This window comes from Emys orbicularis, chromosome 4 (assembly GCF_028017835.1).
Source record: "Emys orbicularis isolate rEmyOrb1 chromosome 4, rEmyOrb1.hap1, whole genome shotgun sequence".
In the NCBI taxonomy this organism is placed as follows: Eukaryota; Metazoa; Chordata; order Testudines; family Emydidae; genus Emys; species Emys orbicularis.
The window spans coordinates 87,957,324-87,985,106 of record NC_088686.1 but is presented as its reverse complement, the minus strand read 5'-3'; the positions used below and the strand labels follow the sequence as shown (position 1 = coordinate 87,985,106).

Sequence of the window (27,783 nt, the reverse complement as noted above, 5' to 3'; positions counted from 1 at the left end):
TTGATTTATCGTGTCTAGACTAGACGCGATAAATCGACCCCTGCTGGATCGATCGCTGCCCGCCAGTCTGGTGGGTAGTATAGACGTACCCTAAGCAATAATGATCCTCTGTTTCTTTCACACGCCACTGGATGGAAGGGGCACTAGAGCCACAGAACCTATTCAGGGTACAGGTTATAGATTGGTTCTACTTCCACTCTGTACCTTTGGGGGTAGGATTCTTCCTGCCTTGGCCCTGTAGAGTTCTCTGGCAACCAATCCATTGATTTGGGCTGAGTACTGGCTTGCTATGGGGATTTAATATAATTAAAGATTAACAAAATAATGTAGGGCTCTGTTCTGAATATTGGTAAACTTTACACATGCAGAAAATAAAAAAGAATCACTGATACGTTCTAGTACGCTGGTGCACATATGACATGTAGGACTGGCCAGGCATGCCTTTAGGGAAATATTTCAAATGTAGCAAGAAAGATTCAAAGCCTCCAACAATGTGATCTATTTCACAGTATGTCATGTAAGAACCACTCAAACTCTAAATCCCCTAGTCCTATTTTATCAGATTTCCTGGAGATGCTTCCACTTTTGATGCCCTAAAGCAGCAAACATATACCATTGTCAATGGTGCTATCCAACGCTTTCAAGCAAGAAGCAGAGTATCTTCTCATAAAGGCATAATGAAAATCTATTGTAAATACTCAAAGACAGGATTTTTGGTGTGAAAGGGCTCTGAACGTTGGGATTTCTATAGCAAAGGAGTCCTGGAGTGAAACCTTGGTCCTGTTTTAAGTCAAGACCAAAACTCCCATTGACTTCAAGGGACCAGGATTTCAGACAGACAAATCATGTATGTTTGGAATAAGATCAAGTGCTTTGACAAAGCCTTAGGGGGATACTGTAAGAGACATTCAGTCTCTAAATCCTGGGAATTTCCTTTTACTGACCAAACTGTTTGTTCAAGACAACAAATCACTCCAGCAATAGGACACATATACCTGTTGGAAAAGAAAAGCCTGCTTGTACAGAGTACGTGGGAGAAATTGTTTAACGTCACTTTATCTTTACTTAAAGATTGACCCTGCAATACTGCCGAGGTTGGTGTCACTTAAGTGCTGGGTACACATTCACCAATGCACTTTTCAAATGAACAAGGGTGGCAGAATCTGGCCTCATGTGTAAATGGTTACTTTCTGTAAGGAATGAGGAAAGGGGAAGGCAGGAAAGGTCTTATCCAAACTAAAGCAGTTGAGCAAACATGTAATTTTCACTTATTTCTGTAGTTTAACTTAAGTAAACCCCAGCTGACCACTGAATCCAATGATACTGCTTACATGAATCAAGGGAATAGGATTTGTCCTAAAGTCTTAAACATTGTCAAATGTCAAGCACCTTGAGGCAGGGACCTTGTCTGTTTATATCTACACAGCAAGACATTTTGTGTGTGTGTGTGCGCACGCAGGTGTATAATGTGTCTTGCATGTATATGGCATATAAATAAAAAATAATATTAAATGTCACCTAAATAAAACAATAAATAAGATGCCGACTTGTGAAAGACAAATTGTCACTTAGCAAATAGAGTCTACATGAAAAGGCCAAATTTTTTTATAATCCCTCAAATGTAAACAATCGATCCAAGAAAGGAGAAAAAGAATTAAATCAGTATCATTCACCTTGGTTTTTTAATACAGTTTTCTACTTTCCCTTTTCCAAATCATACAAGTTAATTTGTCTTCCCAAAAGATACACTCTTTTATTTTTTACCAGTATCTCATAGCTGTAAAGAATATATCATTGTGAATGATAGATTTCAGTTTAAGCTTCTTTGACTAAAGAGAAACATTCCATTCTTCTGGTTTAAGCTGCTGAACAGAACATTTTATTTCTCTAATGCTATGAGACATCCTTGTCTTCAGCAGCTTTTAAGATTTTAGCTTGATCCCCGAAATACAAAAGGGTTATAAAAACAGTGCAATTTGATGCGTTATTCTCTTATCAGCCGTCTGAAGAAAGGATTTGGGATGGATATGGTAGCTTATCTGCATATATGATTTATAAGTTTGTTTTCAGTTTCCAGAACTAGTAATATAATATATATATCAGTAAATGACAGAAGCTAAAAATATGAATAAGGTTATAAAAATTCAGAAGTCTAGTAGTAATGCTCTTCATTGCCAGGGAGGGGAAGATAAATTTGAATCCTAGTCTCTTGCTGCATAAACTGTTAGGAGCTTCAGGACAACGTCAAGAGGATGCATTTAGCCAATCTGACATACCTATCCTCTAGGGAATACTTAGGTGCTGCAGCTTTCAATACATAGCACTATCTGAGTCAGTGCTACACCAATGCCGTTTGAAGAGCACCGTGCTCCTGAATATGCCATCTTTCACATGAGATACAAAAGGCCTTAACCATTAGTGGTCATTAAAAATGTCATGGCACTTTTTGTACGAGCAGAGGTGCTAACTACGTCCTGGTCAAATCCTAGCTCAGATACTGTCATAATTACAATCTGCCCACCTAAATTCCACCTGTCTTTTCCGTCAGACCCTTCTCTGCTTTTTATACTTGGGTAGCGTTCTTGTTAAAAAGCTAATGCATTCCACCACAGAAGTAACCTCAGTTAATAAAGTATAAGTATTAAAGCAAGCTAACATCAAATTAGACTGATATTTAATGTTTTGGATTTTAACTGTTTAGCAAAGGGCTCTATATCCCAGTGGAAATCCTCTGCAGCAGGCAGTCTAGAAATCCCAAAACAAAAGTCCCCCCCGCAAAAAAATGTATTATGGTGAAAGAACAGACACACAAACTTTCATCCTTTAACACAATTGATCTCCTTATACAAATCCACAACCACATACATTTCAAAAACACATCTGTGTTCTGCAAATAAAATAAAGTGATCCATTTTACCTGCACAGGAGATGAACGAGCTGGAGTGTGCATCTGAGCCAAAAGCAGGTTTCTTGTTCAGATTATCTTGTAAAATCTTTTCATCGTGAGTTTTCGCATCCTTTCCCTTGTGAATTGTTTCTCTGTCTCTCTCTCTCTCTCACTGTTACCTGCCTGTCAAATCTACTCTCTTTCCATTTCCAAATTCTTGAGCAGAATATTAATGAAACTAAATCAAGATTTCAGATTCCTTTCTTTTTTCACCCATACCATTTTCACTCATGTCTGGGCAAGAACAGCCCCGAGTTTCCTTTCAATCTACAATTTTCCACAATAAAAGGAATTTATTCAAAATCTGATATGTATTATCGGCCTACAAACACTGACTTTAACTGGTGAGTGCATTTTAACAAAAGCCTTTTCTAATTCTGCATTGTAATGTCTGACCTTTAGTAACTAACATGGAGTCTATGTTCCTGTCCTTTTGGAGTTATAAACTCTTAATGAAGCAATAAGAGAACTCTAAGCTCCCCAAATAAAGCTTAGAATTTAAAATAATATTTGAAAAGTGTGACTGATCAGACATATGCCATAAATGAAACTCCTTTATTATCCCATAAACATCTGGTGTAAATTGGCACTTCCACATATGAACTCCTGACTGTTACAAAGAGAACTAGTCTGTAATAATGCTCCCAGTCAAGGCCTTCAGATCATTTGAGAATATTAATGGCCCTTTCTCATCATAGTACTGCAGTGAAACCTTTTAGGTAGCTAACATATCAGCTTCAAGGAGTTTGATTGGAAGAAACCTCAGCCTGTAGAAGTATAATGATCAAAAGGCTAACATTTAAAACTTTTAATGGTCAGTAAGACGAAAACGTATCTTCCAGCACTTACTCCACGTAGGGGGCAAACTCACTCCCTTTCTCTGCAGGTGCAGATGGCCTCCAGGGGCAGAACTGGTTTTGTTTCATTCTGCAAAGGAGTTGGAGTGGGGGAGATTTTGCACTGATGTTGCACACCTCCTTTGCAGCATGGCACTTAGTTCTGTGGTGGCTGCCTGTACAGCAGCACGAGCTGGGTTCAAAGATCCACAGATATGTGAATCTTGCCAACTTCCCTCCCTTCACAGACAATAATTCACTAGGATCTGTGGGGTCTACTGCAGCCTGTGGATGCAATTGTGACCACCACTTCTTGGCCTGGGGGTGAGGAGTGAAGACACCTTCCCCAGGTTGTGCTACCCAGTACACAGACTGTGCAATGCAGTGGAGGACTGGGCAAATCCTGTTCACTCCTTTCACTCATGGGTGAAGACTACCATAGACACAGTGGACCAGTGCCATTCCACTGCAGAAGGGAGCAGGATTTGGGGAGCTAAGGATCAGCAACAGGAACTGCAAAGTCTAATGGTGATGCGATTGGGCTGGCATAACAATGGTTTTCACTTCAGTTCCTACCCATGTATTGAGTGCTTAGCTACCATAGTGATGGGCACAATTTAAAAACCCATATACAACAAAATTGGGGTGTGTGGGCTGAAGCAAGGATAGATATTTTGCAGCTATTTGGATCATCCATGAGCTATTCCCTCCAGGCAGTCCAATGAGGAAGACAAGCTCGAGATTGCATTTGTGGCTATGGAGTAGCTTCACTAGTGCTTCATAGCCTCAAAAGGGGAGCCCTCTTTCATTCTTCCTGAGGTTCTCCCCAGTACACAACCTCATTACTGTGGCTGTACACTTCCTCCTTAGCAATGATTAACAATCTGGACTTTTTTTCCCAGAAGAGAGCACTGTTTTAAAAAATGGAGATACCATCATGAAATCAACATGTTAAACAAACAACTCTTCAGTTATTTTATGGAGAACACATATTGCAAAGGTATGTGTAGACACAAAGGACAGTAATAGCCAAGGTAGCATCTGGCAAGCTATTGTATTTAACAACCTTATTTTCTCTGGTAACAGAATTACTTTGGGGATTCTGATTTTTTTTACAGAATTACTTACCCCAAATCTCTGTGCCCTGGAGGGCTATAATCGTTACCCGATACCTGAAAAGCTAAGCTGATAATGAGTTGTAAATTATATTCTTTCAGTTGCCTATAAAGTAAATATTTCCATTATATACCTTATGGACTATGTTAAATATTTAGTCTGGAGTGCCAGATGACAAATCTCAGATCTTTCCCTCAGATACTGGTTTTTTTTTTTTGGTTTTTTTTTTTTTAAATCCTTATAATCATTCTTTCCTCTGTCTAATGAGCTGCAGAACTGAGGCTCAGAAAGCAGAGGTCAGTGGAGTCAAAATACTATCAGGATAACCTATACTCCCAAACGCTGATAAATATTTAGACACCCAAGCTGATGTGAAAGTCACCCACACTATGCTCAAACAGGGAAAGAACACTGTAGAGGAGATCTGTGTGCATGTTTCTGCTGATAACCTTTTCTTTTAAAATAATCAATTGCTTTCAAACCCCAATGTTGCAATTGCTTTACAAGTGAGGTTAGGCCAAGTTTTGCCCCAATATCTGCCCATACAGTAGTCCCAAAAAGGGGTGCCGTTAATCCAGGAAGTTGTGCATCTCCAGAGGTTGTTGATATACTACTTCTCTTCACACTAGCAGAGAAAACAGTGACTAAAGAAGGCAGAAAAGGAGATACGGCCTAAAGAGAAGTGGGCAAGGTACATCTATAGCTAGCTCTGAGAAAAACGATACTCAACTTACAAATGAGACATTCTTTAAATTACGTGTCAAACCTACAAGCTCTACAAGGTGCAGGCAATGGGGACTCAAACCCTTACTGTCTAGTTAAAGTAAATGGGGTATAAGTGCTGTGTTTTGTTTTGATAAGGCCCTTCACGCTAGAGTGAATGTCATCCTTAAGAAGAGCAAGCTTAAAACCAAATGGCCATCAGTATGAACGGACAGACTTCATGTAGTCCCTTTTGTGATGTATTCTGTCTCTCACAATTCTTTGGTTTTATATCTATATAATGAAATTAATTAATTAATGGAGCACCAAACCAGTTTTCAGGCAAGTAGGAAAACCAGGCCAGGCACTTTCAATCTATGGGCCAATTCCTAGATGGCTTACTCAGTGAAGTAAACGCTACTGCTTGTGTGAGAAAGATGAGCAGGAATTGGCCTTCAATAAGATACGATAAAATGAGAAATGATAAAAGTCCATAAGATGCAACAGAAGGCAGCGGGAGATAACAAAACAAGGAGAAAAGGAAGCTGCTCTTGGCAGACATCTATTTCTAGGTATTAGATCAATTTATTATGTTTCAGATTCAGGCTTTCATGGCTGTTTTAACTATTTTTGGTTTTGTATAATTCTTTAAATTGTTTTAGTTTCATTATAATCAGGTGCAACAGTGGAAGCAGTCAGTACCAGAGGTGAGATATGTCATGGTCTTGTTCTGTAAACTTTTGTGATGTACTTTTTTTTTTTTAAATCATCAATGAGCTCCTGTCTGAGAATGCTAGAATCCATACATTACCTCTGCTTTTACAAACTAAAAATATGCAATAATCACTAATAACTGGCGCTGTTTTATAAATAAAAAATGCTAAAGCAAGAACATTAGGAAGGAGAAAAACTAGCAGCTGTATTATTGGTTATGTGCACAGTCTAATTAATATACCTATAATCTGAAGGCAAACCACGTTACTGAACATACTGGCCATTAACATAACAAGTGCTTATTATTTACTGAGATGCAACTCAATCAGACATCCTGCGGAGGTCTAACCTCCTTTCCTTAAAAAGCTCCATCTCTTATTTTTTTTCCTACTTATTCTTTTCTTGATGATTAACTGCACAGAAACAGGGAGCCTCCCTTCAGTGCCTTTGTTTAAAGTGAGAATCTTGTGTATTTAATTGCCCTCAGGCATCTGATCTGTTCAATGCACAGTGGAGTCACTCCCATGGTACAATATCCCACAACACCATTGAACTGCAGACTGCTTAAAAGTAACTCATAGTAACGGATAGTACATGCACAATTGCCTAAATTATATTTCTCTCTTTACTTCCAAACTAATATAAAGTTACAAGCAGTTGCATTTCTTTTTTCTTTAACATAATAAAATAACAATAATAATAATAAGAGCTCAGCTATGCAAGATCATAAACCCTTTTAACTCCTGCTACCCTTTTCATCTAAGATTGTACCCCTGATAAATTTAACCATTTAATTACTCCAACAATGAATTGCTGCAGATAAATTCATTTTATTAACTAGTTTTGAACAAAGCTTTTTTATTGGCTCAGTTTTGTTAGCCATCTGCTTCCATAAATATCCCATATCACGGATTTCTTGGGTGATGTCTCACCCCTCCACTTCCCATTTTGCAGAAGATTGAGGTCCTGTCTGTTCTGCAAGATGCTTAAAGATTCTGTTACATTTTCATAAGAGTCAAGGTTTGCTCAGCTGTCTCTTATCCAATATTTCCCTCACCCCTGTTGAGCTTTGGGCATGTTTGTTGTCTGTGGATATGTCTACACACTTCACTCTAGAGATAGCTAGCTATAATGCAGTAGTGAAGAAATTGTTGTATTATAGGCAAGGCTGGTAGCACTGTTATTAAGATTGACCAACACTACCCATTATAAGACCATGTTGTTAGTTGCATATAAATTAGTCAAACTTTAACAGTTTGGCCTGAAATTTTCCATCCCAGATGTTTGCCTTAGGCTGAACCTTTTTGGAGGGGGAGGGGAAGGGAAAGGGAAAGGAGGGAAATCAGATCCCAGAGTCTCAAGTTCAGCAAACAGAAAATGAGGAACACATAATTAGCGTATCCTGTGAAAAGTCTGGATGAAGTGACTTGCTCAGCATCACACAGGAACTCTGTGGCAGAGGCAGGGATAGAATCCAATTCTCCAGAGCAGCATTCAACTTTCTTAACCATGAGACCCTCCTTTCTCTCCCTGCAATCCCCTGCCTTATTCACTATACATCTTCCAACTTCTGCAACAAATGAAGCAGGGGTCCAACAGACAATCTCCTTCACTACACAACCCTGATTCATCCCTAAAGCAGGTCCATTCTGTGCAATGAATGAGGCAAGGGACCTGTGGAAAAGAATACATGATCACATAATTAAAGACTGTATCATAATGCACACGTACAAGGGAGCCAAATTAAGGCTGTCTTGGGAGCCGAATTAAGGTTGACCTTAGTTCTGGCATCTCCTAACTTAGGAGTGCTCGACTTTGCAACCTTAGTGTTCTCTTAATGTAGTTCTTCTTAGGTAATATGTATATAGGGCCAACTTCAGCCCTAAATGGGTATTTTTTAAATAGGAGACTGGAAACTTTAGGCGCCTGTTTCCCAGTTACACTGAGGCCCCTTTACACTACTAGGACAACATAAAGGGGGCTTAATGTAATAATTTACCCCCACTTTAAGGTCCTCACACTGTCAAAGCCTTATGTCCCCTCTTGCCCTTCAAAGGGGTTTAGAAATAAAAACCCCAGAACATGGAGGCCTAGGGTTGCCAGCCATCCAGTTTTTAACTGGAAGTCCGACTGTTAAAAGTCCGGTTGGCCGCCCGCAGTGGGGCAGGCAAGGTTAGGGTTGCCTGGCTCTGCATGGCTCCTGGGAAACTGCCGGCATCTCCCTCTGGCTCCTAGGCATAGGGGCAGCCACAGGGGCTCTCACTGACTGGAACTGTGGCCAATGGGTGCTGCGGGGGCGGTGCCTGCAGACAGTGGCAGCGCGCGGAGCCACCTGGTCACGCCTCTGCCTAGGAGCCAGAGGGAGATGTCACCACTTCTGGGAGCTGCCTGAGGTGAGTGCGGCCCAGATCCCATACCCTCAACCCCCTCCCATGCCCCAATCCCGAATCCCCTCATGCAGCCAAACTCCCTCCCGGAGCCTGTACCCCCTCTCACACCCCAATCACCTACCCCAACGCTGAGTCCCCTCCTGCACTCTGAACCCCTCAGCCCCTGCCCAGAACTTCCTCCTGCACTCCAAACCCCTCATTCCCAGCCCCACCCCCTTCTGCACCCCAACTCCCTGCCCCAGCCTGGAGTCCCCTCCCGCACCCCAAACCCCTCATCCCCAGCCCCACCCCCTTCTGCACCCCAACTCCCTGCCCCAGCCCGGAGTCCCCTCCCGCACTCCAAACCCCTCATCCCTGGCTCCACACCAGAGCCTGCACCCCCTCTAGCACCCCAACCTCCTGCGCCAGGATGGTGAAAATGAGTGAGTGAGCGATGGAGGGAGGGGGTATGGAATGGGCAGGCCTCAGAGAAGGCATGGGGCAGGAGGTGGGGCAAGGGTGTTCAGTTTTCTGCAAATAGAAAGTTGGCAATGTAGAGATCCTGTATCTCCACAGTGCTTTCTCTTTTCTCTGCCCTGCCTGAGTAGTAGCAGAACACAGCCACACTACTGATACTAACTGCAATGGGCTAAGAAGTGAGGTTTCACGCTGTGGTTGGGGAACTGTCATAAATTAATGCTGACAAAGCCAAAATTAACTCAGTAAATCTCTGCAGGATTACAGTGGTCGGTCCATGTGCTGGAGAGTAAGCAAATGTTCAGCCCTCTCCCCACTTTCTACCCATGGAGCCCCATCTTTGTGCTCAGTGGAAAAGGGGGAAGTGGTCTGAAATCCTTTAGAGGAAAGGTGCTATATAAATGTTACTGCTTCAGAAATGAAACTGTTTCCTATGAAATTTAAAAACAATTTTCATAGACATTTCCATTGCTGTTAGGTCTTGTCAAGGGTATTATACAGCATACTGAGATCATTCCAGACACCAACACATGGGTGCAAGCTCTGATTTCTTGCAGCCTATTTTTAAACATCTTCTACATAAGATCACTAGACAGATGAATGAGTCAACAGATCTATGTTACTATAGTTGCAACTGATTGATAATATTTTACACTTCAACACTGCCAAGGGATTACACCAGCTATTGGAGAATTTCTGGCATGAGGTTAATTACAAAAGGACTACAAAATGATGTGCGTCATCTTCGGATCAATCAAAAATAATGGAAGATGGCTCCGTATTAAATTATTTCAGGTAGTACCCGTTTGTCTATTCCACTGGGTGTTTAATGGATAATTATCCACCTTGCATCATACTCAAGAATTGTGCTCAGGACTAGCAAAATACTTTAACCTATCAAATAGAAAAGTAATGTGTTTTAATAATAGCTTCATATTAATATTGAATTCCCTGGGGTTAGATCTGGAAAACATGTCCTAGATCATCCCGTCCACCTTCCTGTCAATGTGCAATTCTTCTGTAATGTTTTGCTCAGTTCAGATTTAAAAATTCCAAGGACTAGATCTGCCACCTCTCCCACTTTAAGAGACTATTTCACAGTTCATTACGTGTCAAGGAGTTTTTCCTTATGTTCAGTGTAAATGTTCCCTGTCTTAATCTGATTCCATTACTCCTATGTGAAACAACACTAAATTATGATGTGCTAGTATCCTTTAAATATCTGTCGACAGCTATGTCCTCCCTCCCACCTTCCCACCCATCCTTGCTTAGCCAAATAAGAAGCTATAAATTATGTTTGGCTCTCTTAATTTTTTCTTCCTCAGCAATCCTTCCTACCATGTGATCATTTCTGAAAATGCATACAATGCCACAAATGTTCTCTACTCTTTATAGCAGCAGGTCAATTTCCAGCATGAAGTGGGTCTCTATCCCAAAGGGCTAAAATCTATAATACAATCAGTGACTGATATTACTCCACAAGAGAACAACTTTTACAAAGTGGGGTATGACCATTAGATTCAAACATCTGTTTAACAGAAAAGGTTTGAATAGCTTCATGAAAGTAGAGGCAGAGGGATCTTAACAATTGCTAGTGGGGGCTAGTGTTCAAATTAGGCTGCAGAGAAGACAGTGTGAGATGGAAGAAAAAAGGGACAGTGAAGCAGCCAGCTTGCGTAGAATGGAGGAAATAGCAGATGACATGGGAGGGGATGAAAGAGTTGTTTTAAACAACCAGGGCAGGACCAGGGAGAGAGGATGGATGACACACAGTAAGATTCATGGGAAAGAAAAGTTTAGCAGCCTCATGTTGAACTGACTGTAAGCAATGTAGCATGGTAAAGAACAGAAGTGGGGTGGGGAGTGGGAGAGAGAGAAAAATCAAGGAACAGTAAGCAGCCATTGCAGAAACTCAGCAAACAGAGCTCTGAGCCACAGAGAAGGCATCTGAGGGTACACTGTCTAAATTTTGGGGCTATGGGCAAAACCCAACCCTCCTCCACAATAGTAAAGAATGCTGACTATTACAGTTTGCCACTAATCCCAAGGCACCACTATGTAACTAGTGATATAAAAAAAAAAACAAAAAACAGCAAAACTTAGAGCTGGCACATTAGGTGTCATGAGATACCAGGTACGGATAAGCTACAAAACCAGCAATTGTATCCCTATTGTAGTCAGACAAGGAACAGTACGATGCTCACTCCTACTCCAATTTGAAGACAGGAGTAGTATCTGAACTTCACCCAGCATGAGGATGTTAATATCTATTGGTTTGTGATGCTTACTCATTTATGATTTTCCCTCCTCCTTTTCCTCTCCTTTTTCTATGTTTTCATCTCTGACTATTCTACAAAAAATATACAGTCCTGATCCCTCATTCCTTACACATCCAAAACAGCTTTTCAACTTCAGATGTGTGGGCACATGGAATGTAGTATCGAGCCTGCATTTTGTTCTCTCTGAAAATCAAAAAACTTAACAAAAAACAAGTGAAACCCAGAACTGTTTACATACAAATCAGATAGCACCTACCAAGTATCAATAGTTTCAAACAAATGCAAAGCACAGCCAGGAATGTTACTATGAACATTCCTGGTTGCAAGTTCCATGACAAGAATAAATCACCTATGCTAGAACATGAATTGGGGGGGTCAGGAGGAGATATCTATTTGAAAAATTCAAAGGAATATCTCATTTCCTCCAAAAACAAACTGATTAATTAGTTGATGCAAATTAAGAGCAACTCAAACTACAGAATAATTAGTGAAGATGCAATTTAAAGTTAAAATTAGATTAAGAAGATAAAAAATTACTTGAGGCAGATGAGAGCATGCAGCAGCACGGCAGTATCAGCTGAATTGAGCCCGTGTCAGTTAAGGAGTGAAAAGTTAAGCAACTAAAATTCTTTAAACTCAGACCTGGGGCTTTGCTCAGATACTATTCAAAGGTTAGAGTTCCAGTGTCCAGTGTGACCCTCTGGCTATTTATTGACCATTCATACCCTGATATACTTGAGTGTGGCCTCCCACAATGAGAGAGTTCCCTGAAGCCCTTTGGGGTTTATACCCATTTTACAAAAATAGAACTCCATTTACTTCAAAGGAGTTATCCTCAAATTACACAGCTGTAAGCTAAATCAGAATCAAGTGCTTTATTTTTTACTGAAAAACTGAATAGAATAAACTACTACTAATAAAAAATAAGTTACACTGTCTTACAGTAGCTGCCTTGACAGACAAAGATTTTCCAGTGTATTGTGTGTAATTGTCTAATGTATACTTAGTACATATATATTTAAGCGATATACTTACAAATATCGGGTGGAATCTCAATGTGGTTGTAAAGAGTACCTAAACCCACAAGTTGTCTCAGCCTCAGGATCCTGTGGTTCAGGGCGGTAGGAGCAGGGGCAGAGGGGCTACTTGTTCTGTGGAGTCTGCACTCTTCTGTGGGCCCTTTACAGCAGCTCAACTGCCAGAAGGGGGCCCCAAAGTTAGCTTAATTAGCCCCCGCAGAATGCTGAGTGGCTGAGGGCAGGATGGGATATCAGAATTGGAAACACTAGTGACCTGGGCTATGGAGCAATCCATTTGCAGCTATGGGCAGCCATCATAAATGCCAGGAGCTGCTCTAACTTAAACCAGGGGATCTCCTGGTTTGTACCCTCCCCTATATGGATCACACCTCCTTTGAGATATGGCACAGAATCGTGCCCAAGGTGCAGAGCCATTCAAATGAGCCATTTATGATATGAAGTCTCCACCCCCAGAGCTCTGTAGTTCCATCTTCCCTCTTTTCCTCTTGCATAGCCTTCAGGAGTCACTCTGCAATGATGTAGCAGCAAGTGCCATTGGGTGAGACGGGGTGGGGGTGGGGAGAGGGAGTGAATCCTTTATGAAAATGCAGATACCAGGGTGGATTTGGTCAGTGGGACTCTTTCCTGATGGCCGCAAGAAGGAACCTTCACTTTGTCAGATCCCATCATCTCCCCGGATGGCAGCACTGTTAAGGTGTGTCGAGTCAGGGACACATGTTCTAGATTGTATGGCCTATTCAGTTTTTCCTGACATTGCTCAGGCAGGAAGAACTCCATTTAGTTCCCTAGGAAAACAGGGAAACTCTCTCCTTTAAAGTCATTGTCCAGTAGACAAGCTGCCATATACAACATCTGAGGGAGGTGGTTGTTTATGAAATATGTAATCTTGTAAATATATTGACTTCATTGGTATATAACCCTTATAGTTTCTCTTGGATATTTAGTGTCCTAATCCCAAGGACAATTCTTATTCACTGAATTGAAGCAAGCAAGTTTTGGTGTAAGTCTACTGAAAATTCAGCAAGTCTGCTGAAGACAACTCAAGATAAGGAGATAAAAGAGCCAAAAGAAGCATAGCAAGGAAGATGAGAGACAAGCTTATCATGGTTATGGACTGCCTATTTTTTATATAACTTCCAAAGCAGTACAATTATTGCAGAAGTAAAGTCACTGTGTAAAATGCTAATCTCCTGGCTATGAAGATGAAATTTGTTTATTAACAAATGACATGGAATCACATACCAACTGAAAAGATATCTGCGGTATACAAGCAAATATAATTGTCATCCCACACTAGCGTTATGTACAACTGTGGACAATTCCACTGAAAGGCCTAATGCACTGTCCAAGTGAGGTAAATTAGAAATCATAAAGGTACATTTTCCAAGTGCTGGATGGGCTTTATGCCACGCCACTCCCATTGATTATCAACAGGAGTCACATGGGTCATCATATCACAGTAAGTGAAATGAGCTGGCAGTCTTTATCCATTTTCTAATGGAAAGGTGTCCCCATTGCAAAAAAACCACCAACTAAATGGCTTTCTTGGTCTCCTCAGCAGGGAAGCCAATCATTAAATGGGCATGGAAACTACATTATTTTCTCACCCCTAGACATTTTTCTAGGTCAGCAGTGGCACATATTGGCAGAACAGTGTGGGAAAGCTTGCACCACTATCACCCAAGTTATACCTGACAATGGCTAAAGACTTCAGTCTCCTGAGCCTTTCTTAAGCACTGAGGTTTTTTTTTTTTTTTTTTTTTTTTTTAAGTAAAAAGTCCTTTGCACTGTGTATCATCGAACTACCAAAAATATAACACAGGCCATAGGAGTTGTGGTTATAGTGTTCACCTTTTAAAAAAGGAGACATTTCAGACTGCACACAGAATGAAAAAGAACCCACCTTCAGCCCCAACTCTCTTTACATTTGCTTTATAGCCATATCAAAACCTTCAAGCTGGTCAAGTAGTACAAACATGTGAATCTGCTTTTGGAGTTTGAAAACTGTCATTAGTTTTATCTATCCAATCTCCAAATCCTAAACTCAGAGGTTACTAGAGTAGGTCAATCTTGAGACTATGTTGACATTGTTGCTATTAGACATGAAAAACTAAATAACAGGGTCTGCACTGTGTCAGCGAACATTGTACATTCTTTGGTTTGTCATGCAAAGCACAAAGTCCCTGATACAGTTTTAAATGGCCTTTGTATCAGCAAAACTTGTTTACTCGTGGAATACAAGCTTAATGCCCAAAGCATTTTTAAAAGAAATTGCATGTAACAGAGAATGCTAGTTCCAGGCAATGGCACTGGAAATACAAAATATCACTGGCTTCACATAGCCTCTGAATTGCATATACATCACTATATTTACATGCACACATATATGCTTACACACAAAGAAAAAACACTTTAGGAAAATTTAGGCCGATGTGTAGGAAAATAAGATTAGTCATACTGGATCAGACTAGTGGTCAACATGGTTTTATAGTTGGAAGCAATACCCAATACTTTGAAAAAGTCAGAAGTCCCTTCTAATGTACACAGTTTAGATCTGTGGTGTTTTACACCCACTTGCATAGGTGTAAAATGAAAACGCCAAGTATAAGGCAATGGAGAATCAGGCCCACAATGGCTATCTCTGGGGGTGGCCTAGACAGACCAGGAGTAAAGATAGGTATCATTCTCTGGGGTCCAGATCCATTCCATGTCTTCAGGCCTGGTCTACACTAACCCCCAAATTCGAACTAAGGTACGCAACTTCAGCTACGTGAATAACGTAGCTGAAGTCGACATACCTTAGTTCGAACTTACCGCGGTTCAGACGCGGTCCACACGCGGCAGGCAGGCTCCCCGTCGACTCCGCGGTACTCCTCTCGCCGAGCTGGAGTACCGCAGTCGACGGCGAGCGCTTCCGGGATCGATTTAGAGAACAACTCCTCCCCTTTCTCAAGAACCTTCTGCCACTGCGGAGCTACAGTACTGCCACCCAGCAGTTTAACAAGCCACTCCTGCCAGCTGCTCCAGGGCTGGCAGCTCACCTTGGGTAGTCTTTCCAGGCTAGATTGGTCTCCATAGTTCAAAACTCACATCCTGAATTGGCTTCATCACAGAGATAGACACTAAGGCCAGCTACGGGTGAGGGAAGAAGAAGAACTTGATAATTATCTGCTTGTCTTGTTTGGATGAGGTCTATGCTTGTGCCCAGGACTTTAATCAGTATCTATTTTTATTTGTTTTGTCATAGAATCATAGAATGGGAATCATTGTCCATTTGATCTAGGCACAAGGAAGCTGCCCTGTGTTTATTTTCTCATTTGGACCTATGGCCAAGGGTGCCTGCCCTATAACTGTCCTATTTTCTTTGGACTGAGAGCAGAATGTCTTTTGATCTGCCCCCAGAGCCCCCAGAGCTGGCCTCTACACTTTTGCCCTCTGCTTTTATTTGTTGTTTAATATAGTAATTGTATTATTTAGCCCTAAGAAGCATTTTTGGTTACAGCTTGTACAAAAGATACAATAAAAAATAAGGTATATTGTATTGTTACTGCTGGAAATTCTAATCTGCTGATCTTTGTTACAAAATCCCAAGGCCAAAAGCTTCAAAGAAACTTGTTTTTTTGTTGCTGTGGTATCTGATTTTTCAAGATAAACATGGTATCTTTCAAAGGCTGAGGGATGATTATCAACATGCACCAAAGTACATCTTACATCTTTGGAGTGGCGCTTCTTCTTGAGCTTACTGATAAAATCTAAGCAGACTGTGCAGCTGAGTGGTAGATCTGGTGGGATTGAACATCTGAGTAATCCTTTGATTTTGCTATTAAGCAACTGTATATATATTTATATCATACGGTTTGCATGACTTAGTGCACAGATGTTAATATATATTTATGCTTTGATGGATTTGAAATCTACCAGATTTATGGCTTTTCCACTATTTTTTGTGAAAAAATATTTTACCTACTATATTTGATACCTGTCTGAAGGTATCCTGCTCCACATTGCTGTCCCACAACCACATGCACTTGCAATTTTTAAGGCTTTAGGCAGGTGAAGGGTTGGGGGTAGGGAAGTGAAATCCAGGAGGTAAATGACAGCATTTTAATGGCAACAACTGTAGCATCTTAACTCCTGGAAGAGCAGCTGCACTTCTGCTGTGGGATGAAGGCTCTTGTTAACTCAGATCTCTCCAGTCTGACAAAAATTAGGAAATCCTGATGTGAACTACAAGACTTTGGATGCAATTTCACAATTTCAGATAAGAAAGGCACTGAAACAGCCTGCCTCTGAGCATAAGGGATTAACATGTGAGCACATGGAGAAGCCATTGAAGGGGAGAGAGATTGTCACGAGTATTCTAGAGTTAAAAATATACTGAAATAGTTTTCTTACACATTAACCTTGAAAGCTGTTCTGTATCTGCTTGTGCACTCAGATTCTAAGCAATCAAGGCGCTGACAACCTAAAGGTTAAAATGTAACAAGTCATGCTTTAACATTTTAGGATAAAGGCTGTCTTAAATTCCAGACACGTTTTCAATAGGTTTTTTGCACGTCAGTAACAGACAGCAATATAATGCTGCCCTTCTTAAAGTAGCATAATTATATAAAACTGAATCCAAGATGAGAGGAGTATGACTGTTGTGGTGCATACCATTTTTGACGGGCTTTTTGGTTCACCGTTGCTCTGGAAAGGATTCATCACCCTGTTTGCCAGGAACTACAGAGACACCTTACTGTAACAATAACTGTACTATTTCAGCTAATTATTGTATGCAGTGTAGTTGTAGCCAGGATATTACAGAGACAAGATGGATGAGGTAATATCTTTTATTGGAACAACTTCTGTTGGTGAGGAAGTCTAGTTTCTAGCCACACAGAGCTCTTTTGTGGCTCAAAAGCTTGTCTCTCTCACCAACAGAAGTTGTTCCAATAAAAGATATTATCTCACCCACCGTGTCTCTCTTATTTCAGCTAAGGAAGATACCACTACAGTTTCCACTAAAAAATGCTACTATTTACAAGTAATTAACATTAGTATGGGACATGTGGTGGAATTGTATTGATTGCAAATGGTAAATGGGTAAATGGCAACATTTTCATGATGATCATCATAAAAAAATAAGTCCATTCATCTTTTTATATTACCGCAGCATCTGTGATAGTATTCTTATCCTGCCAAAAGTGATGGCATTACTTGAGAGTATTACTTCCAAAATGATCACATCTACAACCTTTTTCTCAACTCTTTTGCAGTGCACTCCTAGTTCCCATGTCTACCCAGATAATATAACCACCTCTATCCCCCATTGAGCACTAACACAACTTACTACTAACCTTGTCATTTTAAAGCAATGTAATCCTGTTATACTTCACAACGTTAACTCACAACTAGTGATCCTATGCATGCTTCAACCTACAGTTTTTACACCATGAAAGTGTAGTCTATTGCTCAGAGTCAAAATATAGGAATGCAACCTACATTTAACTCTACCACTGGCTTGTACTATGACCTTAGGTAAGTCCCTTAACCGTTCTCTGTACTCAAGCTTTAAAACAGGGATAATATTGCCCGCCTTTGTGAGCTGCATGAAGATGTTTCATGAAAAGTGAAATAAGTCCAATGTATTACTGTTAATTATTATTGAAAGTCCCCATTTGTTATTACCATTTCTTTTGCACCTAACATTTGTTCAAGTTCCCTGCAAACATGAAATACAGATTTCTTCCCACTGCCTAAAAAGTAGCCATTCATCTCAGGTAAATTGCTGTAGATGCTGTCATTCTGAGAGTCAACTCTCTTCCAAAGGAATCAATCTTTGCTTTTTTGAAAGCCATTAAAATAAATATTTCATATTACTAATGAGTATTACATTCTTTAAAGAGAAAAACATACAACACAACAGAATATGTATGTGTGATGTAAAAAAGAACCTCTTCCTACATTTGGCATAGCCTCCCAGGCAAAGCATTAATATTTTTGTATTCTGTATAATCCTCTAGTTTTAGGTTTATGGACCAATTTTTTTCTTCTGAAATTTGCTGTGGTTGTTTAAAGTCTTTGTACATAAAATGAATACAGACTTTAAAAGCAATTAATCTGCCCAGAATATTTTAATTAAATTAGATGTAAACTGATATGTGAGAACTGCACAACACTGTCATATGAGGAAAATGAAGGATTTTCCAGTCAAGTCACAGGCTATTCAATAGTACAGTTTATAGCCAATTTAATAAAGGTCACAACCTACCATCAATTCACATGCAGTTCCATGGGATGAATGATGACAGGACATAGTGCCTTAGAGTCTAAACAGTACTAGGGCTACAGTAAGCTATTTGCTATCTATAACTTGCTGTCGGGGTCAGTGGGCTGACAATTATGTTATTTTCTTCCTCTGCACTCTTCAGTCATAGACATCTATTCCTTGGCTATGGCTGTCTGCTTTTCATTACTTGCTCTGTCCTCTGCCACTGTCTTTTGACATTGTCAAAAGGTCTCTAGTTTTTCATTCTGTTGTGTGCATCCATTAGCTCTGATCTTGCAACAATTTTTATTAATTATTTGTGTTACCACAGCACCTAGGAGCCCTAGTTATAGACCATGGCCTATTGTGAAAGGCACTGTAAAAATACACAACCAGTGATATCTACAGTTTTAATCACTGATACCTACAGGTGGTTGCAAGTTTGAAGTTTCTATTTCAGTTTTTACTATGGAGTTGGAGCAGATGGGGAAAAATCCCTAGGCTTAATTCCCCTCTTACACTGCTGTAAATTAGGATTAACACCATGGAAGTAGATAATGTTACACTGGTGTAAGTGAGAGGAATTAAGATGGTATTAGTGAAACAAAATTAATGTTGCTGAGTTATACACATTTATCCAAAAGATTCCCTAGTGGTGACTGCATTAAAAATATTGGGTTTCTCTCCATTGACCGACTTTCATATTAACATCACTACATTTGTGTTTTATATTTCCTTGATTTTATTCTGCTCTGGTTCAGTTTCACTCTTAATTCCTGTATCTCACAGTGCATCGCCTCTCTTAGGTCCATACCTATGTCTATAATCATCATAAGATTAGTTGAGACTCTTGTCTATGCTGTGAAATGCTACTGAGTTGCAGGAAATAGTTACATCATGGCACACTCCTGTGACACAGTTAAACTCAATCTGCTCCCACATTACCGCAGAAATGTACAGTTTCAATAATTGTGTTCCTGGACTGTGCTATAACCTTGGCCATTGCAAAGGTGAAGCATGATTTAAATCCTTTTAGCTGTTTTACTTTTCATATTAAAATATTCAAATTTTTCCAATCTCAAACTAAAGTAAAAAAATGAAATAATCCAACTTACTCTTACTCAAAAGTCGTTTCATAAGCACTCATTCATTAAGGCTTAAAAAAGAGATGTATTGATATTTCCTTATCATATATTTAATAGTAGCTTTGAAGTTATTCTTGATAAAGTCACATTCACTAATATAGTCTTCTGAGCTATTCGGGAAGATACAGTAATTTAGCTAGATGTCAGTCTCAAATTATCTACACAGAAAGAAACAAGAAATGTTTGTACGCAGATATATTAAACTTTTTTCTCAACTAGGAGATCCATATTCTGCCCCTCTACTACGTGCACTCTAGTAATTGTGAGCTTTGAGCATGAACCTAATGTAGCCTTAGATCAGGGGTCGGCAACGTTCGGCACGCGGCTCGCCAGGGTAAGCACCCTGGCGGGCCGGGCCAGTTTTATTTACCTGCTGACGCGGCAGGTTCGGCCGATTGCGGCCCCCACTGGCCGCGGTTCGCCGTCCCGGGCCAATGGGGGCGGTGAGAAGCGGCGCGGGCGAGCGATGTGCTGTGATAGAGCACATCGCTCGCCCGCGCCGCTTCTCACCGCCCCCATTGGCCCGGGACGGCGAACCGCGGCCAGTGGGGGCCGCAATCGGCCGAACCTGCCGCGTCAGCAGGTAAATAAAACTGGCCCGGCCCGCCAGGGTGCTTACCCTGGCGAGCCGCGTGCCGAACGTTGCCGACCCCTGCCTTAGATCAAGCAGCCCTGTCTGACAATGTGAAACAAACTTAAGCAACCAGATGGTAAACACCAAACCATAAACATGGAAGAGATGAAACCATAGGTGGTTAATTTACAAACTTAAAAAAAAAAAAAAAAACACAATAAAAAGGCATTAAAAATGCTGTCTGTTCCACACACACACAAATTTTCTTCAAGTGAGTAAATAAACTCAGCTGTGTTGTGTGATGATTCCATTAACCTTGCAATCAAGCATTAAATTAAACTGCCTAATTCAGATTTCCTCTCCTGCTACAGGGGGAAATGTACCTTGTGAGGGCTATGTTTTATGCTAATAGAGCTAATGTACAAAAGCTTCTCTACTAGCCATCTACAATTCATGAGATAACACTAGTAAGTAAAACAGGTAAGCAAATTGCAAAAACTCCTTTGGGAATTCTTTAACTAAATAACCATTTAGGTGTGATTTGCTATATTTTCACACTGGGTTTTCTCATTGTATTCAGTTTACAGCTATTTATGGTGAGCTAAATTTAATCTTCATACATATTTTCTAGGTAAACTACTTGAGCAGAACTGAACAATCATTAACCTCTGTTCATAGATGGAGTAGACTCTAACCCTTTGTTCTATCATTTTATTAGATTACCCTTCATTAGAGTAAAAGTTCAGTTGAGAAATGAATTAAAATTTAGGATTTGTCTACACAAAACATTACTACATCACACATCAGGGTGTGAATCTATAGTGCTTTAGCTTGCCTCACAGTAACATCCCATGTGGTCACTGCTACAGCACGCTGAAAGTACAGTAATGTGCTTTGACAAACTCCCGTTTCAAACAGCAATATGTCAAAGTGCACTATGGACCTTCCAGTGTGCTGTGCAGTGTCCACATGGGACATTAATGAGCAGCAGGCTAGTGCACGGTCACATCCTGGTTGCCATGCAGCAAAGGCCCATGTGACAAGCCCTTGGTTTTAATCTCATGTTTTAAATGCTCAATGACTGAATAGGAGCTTTTTTCAAATCACAGACTCAAATTTTTCAAGATATTTACGCGTTGCTGAGCTCAATGTTGAAACACGTAACTGATTTAGAAGCCTTAATCTCATTTTTAGAAGGGATTTAGATATGTAGGACCCTAGCTCCCATCAACTGTCCATGGGATTCTGGCTCCTAAGTGCCTAAATCCCTTTTGATATTGAGATTTAGGCTCCTAGATATGCTAGGCATTGCAATACTGAGCATAGCGACACCTAAATACCTTTAAACTCTGGGCCTTAGCCTATAGCAGAATGCACCAAACTTCTGTTTAAGACAAATAGATAAATACAACTACTGTATTCTAATTAGAAAGGATTTAACCAAACTATAAATAATAAAGCCACAGTATCTGGGACGAAGTGGAATCTATCTAGTGCTCATGATCCTGTTTTGCTCCTGAGTCAGCAACATGGACCCAGCCTTCAGTACTTGTATGGTTTCTTCTTCCAACTCAAGTTATAAGATTCATTTTCATAACAACCCTCCTTCTCTCTCCCATTCTCCTTAGTTTCTAATTATGAGGATGATGAAAGCTCTTTCACCAAATGTGTTCTTTGGTTTCTCTGTAACAAGTTGCTACTAGCAAGTAATTGCCTTCTCTTTTGCAATGTGACATGATTCCTCTAACTGGAATTTATTTAAAGCTGAAATAAAAAGCTCTTGTAAGAAATAAGAAAACCACACACAGGCAGGCTGGATTTCAGGCAAGTGACTTAGCACATAGAACTCAGGAAGATTTTCATACCAAATGAAAGTGTGACAGATGCTGTAAACATTAGAGGGGGAGGTAATCCAGATCTGATCTCCTCAAAAACCACACCTAGATTCTCCTATACTATTATACCCTTATTAATCTAGTTGTCACCAACCAGAAGATCTCAACCACAGCAAATGAAGTCTATTACAATATGTTCCAGGAAAGGTGAAAAAAACATTTGCTAACTTCAAAATCTGATTAAAAAGTGAAGCTCAAAATCTACTACTTAGGGGCACTTTATGGAAATGTAGAGGCCATGCATGGGCCCTTCTGCAAATGTTCTCAGTGCAAAGGCTAGGTTCAACCAATACATCAACTGCTTACGTTAAATTCATCAAGCACGATGGTTGGGAGGGGATAGGAAGTCCTAATCAAATCCGGTTACAAAGCAAAAGTACTCAGCTTTTTCTATTCGTGACAACCCTAGCTATGTACATGTCACATATCTTCTGCAGAAGCTTCCTTTTGGATCAACCTCCCTAAATTCTCTTCTCTCCAGTTAATCGTGTTCCTTTTAATAACCTGACAAAGCCCTCATACCAGTCTCTGGGCTTGATTCTCCTCATTGAAGTTAATGAAGTTACGTCAATGAAAGTGAGAAGAGAATTGTGCCTTTCTTTTTCAAGTCCAATGTATTAAAAATATAATTTTTAAAATATGCTTTTGTTCTTTCCAGCTCACAAAAACCCACTTGAGAAACCCACATTACAATCAGAGGACCATATTTTAAAGGATTTCTGCTGTGTCTGTGCCCTTTTCCTAACACATTAAGTGGTACACAGTATTAGAGCCCTTACAACCAGATAGTCAACTACTGAAATCCCACTACACAGCTGTTTACCTGAATTTCAACATGCATTAGCAGCTGCAAATTATGACACTGTAAAAAGGCACAATCTAAACATGCATTTGCTTGACACTAGCATACCTGTCAGCATCTCCTAGTCCCAGTGAGGTGTTACGCTGCAGTGTCTCCCGCACTGCAGCCATCCCATCTGGTAGCCGATTCAGTCTACGAGTGTACAGGCCCAAACCACCATCAGTCATGTACCTTTAAAAAACAAAACACGATATCAAATGTTCAGTAAAACAATTTGTAAGCACTTCCACACTTTTGGTGGTGTTCATATATCCATTTTATACCTAGTACTCAGAGACGGAGCAAGCTTTGCTCTCAGTTACTCCAGAGTCATTTTGCTGAGTTCTGGCCCTGAACTCAGTGCCCCCTCCCCCTTCTCTTTTCCACCCCCAGGCAAAATGAGACAAATATGAAGAAGGAGGAATACAATTTTCATTAAAAACGCACATGCATCATTCCTAAATGACTTGTGATTTCAGCTCTCTTTACTCATTCCCCAGCTATTTTGTGTTGTTTAAAACATTGGGGGTGAAATCCTGGAGACACTGAAGTTATTCACAAAACTCCCACTGATTTCAGTAGGATCAGGATTCCACCCAAGGTCCTATCTGCTGTACATTTACATTAAAGATCTCATAGCACTCTGTGTGAAAAAGGGGATTTGCACCAGTGGCCAAAAGTGGCTGCTCTTCCACTTTTGTGCACTGTGCTGTCTGTCTGTAACTACCCTCCTCAACCGGAGGTGGCTGCATTTCAGTGGTTTATTATTATTATTAAATATTTATGAAGGACTGTGTGTGCATATGGAGCTTTACAAATGAATAAGACAGGGGATGGGGGGATAGCTCAGTGGTTTGAGCATTGGCCTGCTAAACCCAGGGTTTGAGAGTTCAATCCTTGAGGGAACCACCTAGGGATCTGGGGCAAAATCAGTACTTGGTCCTGCTAGTGAAGCCAGGGGGCTGGACTCAATGACCTTTCAGGGTCCCTTCCAGTTCTATGAGATAGGTATATCTCCATATATTATAACATCCTTGTCCTGAAATGGGTCCAGTCCAATAAAACAAAACAGAGATCCGTCTGAAATGTATTATGTTGGACCATTAAATAACATGAAATAAGTCTGTATTTTGTGGACTTCTGCATGGCCAACAAGTCAAACACAAATCCTTTTGCATCTAGTTTTGTCATAAGAATGACTATACTGGGTCAGACCAAAGGTCCATCTAGCCCATTATCCTGTCTTCCAACAGTGGCCAATGCCAGGTGCCCCAGAGGGAATGAACAGAACATAGAAAGGATTTCAAGTGATCCATTCCCTGTTGTTTATTCCCAGCTTCTAGCAAACAGAGGCTAGGGACACCATCCCTGCTCATCCTGGCTAACAGCCATTGATGGACCTATTCTCCATTAATTTATCTAGTTGTTTTTTGAACCCTGTTATAGTCTTGGTCTTCACAACATCCTCTGGCAGAGTTCCACAGGTTGACTGTGCGCTGTGTGAAGAAATACTTCCTTTTGTTTGTTTTAAACCTGCTGCCTATTAATTTCATTTGGTGATCCCTAGTTCTTGCGTTATGAGAAGGAGTAAATAATACTTCCTTATTTACTTTCTCCACCCTAGTCATGATGGAGGGGGAGGGAGGAGAAGCAATCCAATTTAGTTTTCATTTCCCAATTGTTTTCTAGATCACTGCAGAGAATCTAATATAGGAAACTTGCTGTGCAACTAGGAACAGGGTATGTATAGTACAAGTACTAAAAGCATCCCTTCTGCTTTATACTGGAGGTTTATAGGAACATTCTAGAGATCCCTGATTCCGTGCAGGCATGAAAATACCAGCCTGACTTGTGATTTCATCCTAAAATGACAATCTGCTGTGGAAATGATGGCAGGGTGAGGATGAATCTCACCACCTCTTCTTTCAATAATCCAGCTATGGTCTTAATGGGATATGAGTGTTCTCACTGGGGTCAGCCCAGGACAGTATGAAGTCGAAGTAGGAAAAGAATACCTTCTCTTTTGGAACTCCTGCCCCCTGGAACAGCATTGCTGTTGACAGAACCCCCTAACTAATATGCCTTGTGTAGGTGTATTTTGTACACATACACCCTATACAGTTGTATATATATGCTGGTAAAGGATATAATCATATAGCAGGACAAATGATCAAAAACATCATATACTCTGTATTTGAATAGCATGAGAATATAAACCTTAAACATATTCACTGAGATTTTTATATACATGATCTCATTACTTTAATTGTGTTTTTTAACATTCTCAACTATGCTATAACTGGGCAAAAAATTCATTTGTAAGTTATTGATCTGCAAAGCTAGTTTCTAGATAAACAATTCAAAGTATCTATATAGTTCTGGGGTGTAAAGAACAACAGGACTTAAAACCTCAGGACATAGATACTCTGAATGTTTATCTAGAAACCAGCTTTACAGATCAATAACTTACAGAACAAATTTATTACCTCATTGTAACATAGTTAAAAGACTTTTCTGCCTTAAAAAAGGAGAGCATTTCTTCTTAATAGCTTTAAAAAAGTGAATGAATGGAGTTGCTGACTGTAAGTGCAACACATCTTTATATAGGCAGTTTGAGAAATGAACAACTGAAACATCTCAGATGACACCTCATCCCAAATATTCCGTTCTTTTAAAAAATACCCTCAATATATTTTTCATTATTGATATTATAAATCATGATCTGAGACTTTTTAAAATTTAAGTCAAATATTTTTTAAACTTCTTACTGAATTAAATGAGTGTAACATTTATGCTCTAAAGCAAGTAAAATATACCCCCAACAGAAACAAACATTGTTAAAATATCTTGCATTTATTTAGTGCAAATAAATTGCAAATTGGTAAATTTAAAAAAATGCAATAATCTCATACCCAATCCTCTAAAAAAAATCCCCAGCAATACCAAAACAACACTTTGCATGGCACATTACTACAAAGATTGAAGATTATACATAGATCAATTAATTTTCTTCTGGAATAACAACTAACTTATAAATAATGCATATACATTAAACATTCGAACTAGATTTTTAAAACCGTTTGGAAAATAACATGCAAAGAAGTTCATAAAGTCCAAAGAAAACAGGATATTTTTGTTCTTGCTTTATATCTGTACGTATTTGTACAACTATTTAACAATGCTATAATCAAATAAATATATGACAGCTACAGTGGTAGAGTTGATATCTTTGGCATGCAGTTCAACATACCTTAGTGACTCGTAAATTGAAATGCCTATATCCTCTCAATTCTTTTGTCACTGTTAAGGAAATAGTGGTACAACACCAAAATTATATCCAAACCCCTAGGATCTCTTCCTCTGTTTTAAAAGGACCAAAGCCAATTACTGATTTTTCTTACTGGGGCCTATTTTTGCTCACAAGAAGAAAGGACAGCCAATCTAGCCTTAAACTCATAATATATCCATGGATTAGAGGGAAAAAATCATGATGCAGACAGCACTGGCTCCATCTTTTCACTTTTGTATAATTTCTGTCACAATGTCTCTGGTAACAAACCTAGCTGACTGTGCAGCCAGACTCAATTACTACAATTACATGAGACAGGAAGGTTAAAAAAAAATTAAAACCCCTGCACTAGATGTGATTTAGCTATATAGGTCTGTACTGGGCCTGTTCAAGAACAACAGAAGAGTCCCTGTTGGGAGTTTTACAAAGAGGTTGCTAAGCTAGTAAATCTAGGGACAAGGCTATTCTCAGTTCTCCAGAGTCTACAGGGATAAGATACAATTCTTTTCTCCAAATTTAATAAACAAGGAGGCTTAAAAGAATTATAACTGTTCCCCCGGAACCGCTAGAGCATAGCTTACATCAGGTCTTCCATTCTGTTTGTCAGAAACTCATAAAATCCTTAAAATGGAAGAGCAAATTTTGTTCATAGCCAATCACAGAAGAAAAAAAAAAGATAGAAAAAAGTATACCACTCTAATTACGTAAGACCATATCATTAAATGTTCATACTACAGGCATGTTGCAAAAACTCACATCTGCATATGCAAATCAGCTAATTGCAACTACTTGTTTGCACATGCAATGACCGATTTGCATCTCAAATGCAGAAACATTATTGTGAGTGTACCTGTTACACACTTTGAAAATGTAGCTTTTAGGTCTGCGTTTGTCATCATCATCTGGCATATAACTAATCCTTTTAAATAAAATAAACTAATTTCCAAGATTTTTTTTAAGCTAAAATAGATGTGATACTAGTTGAAAATTATGATACTGTGCATACACACTACATACACTAACTAATCTTAATATGCAGACTCTGGGTGAAATCCCGGTCAATGGAAAAACTCCTGTTGATTTCAATGAGGCCAGGAGTTCACCCTCTGTATATATGTGCAGCAATCAGATACATTCAGATAATTCTGTACTTGTGCCAACTGGCACAAATAATAGCTTTTCATGGACAGACTTTCAGAAGCGCTGCGCATCCATAAACCCAATATAAGTCGATGGAGCTGCAGGTGCTCAACACCTTTGATAATGATGTGTGCAGGTTTTATTACTACTTTTTATTTTTTTAAGGAAA

General features: G+C 39.8%; 1 protein-coding gene across 3 annotated transcripts in view; it reads right to left on the bottom strand.

The window, feature by feature from the left end:
- Window positions 1-27,783, bottom strand: part of NAV2 (neuron navigator 2) — a 354,629-nt gene that overhangs the window by 86,784 nt on the left and 240,062 nt on the right. For all 3 annotated transcript variants that reach the window (XM_065404227.1, XM_065404228.1, XM_065404229.1), the window contains one exon: window positions 23,255-23,377. In XM_065404227.1, the coding sequence (XP_065260299.1) occupies window positions 23,255-23,377 (123 nt within the window). The remainder of the gene's footprint in view (window positions 1-23,254; window positions 23,378-27,783) is intronic.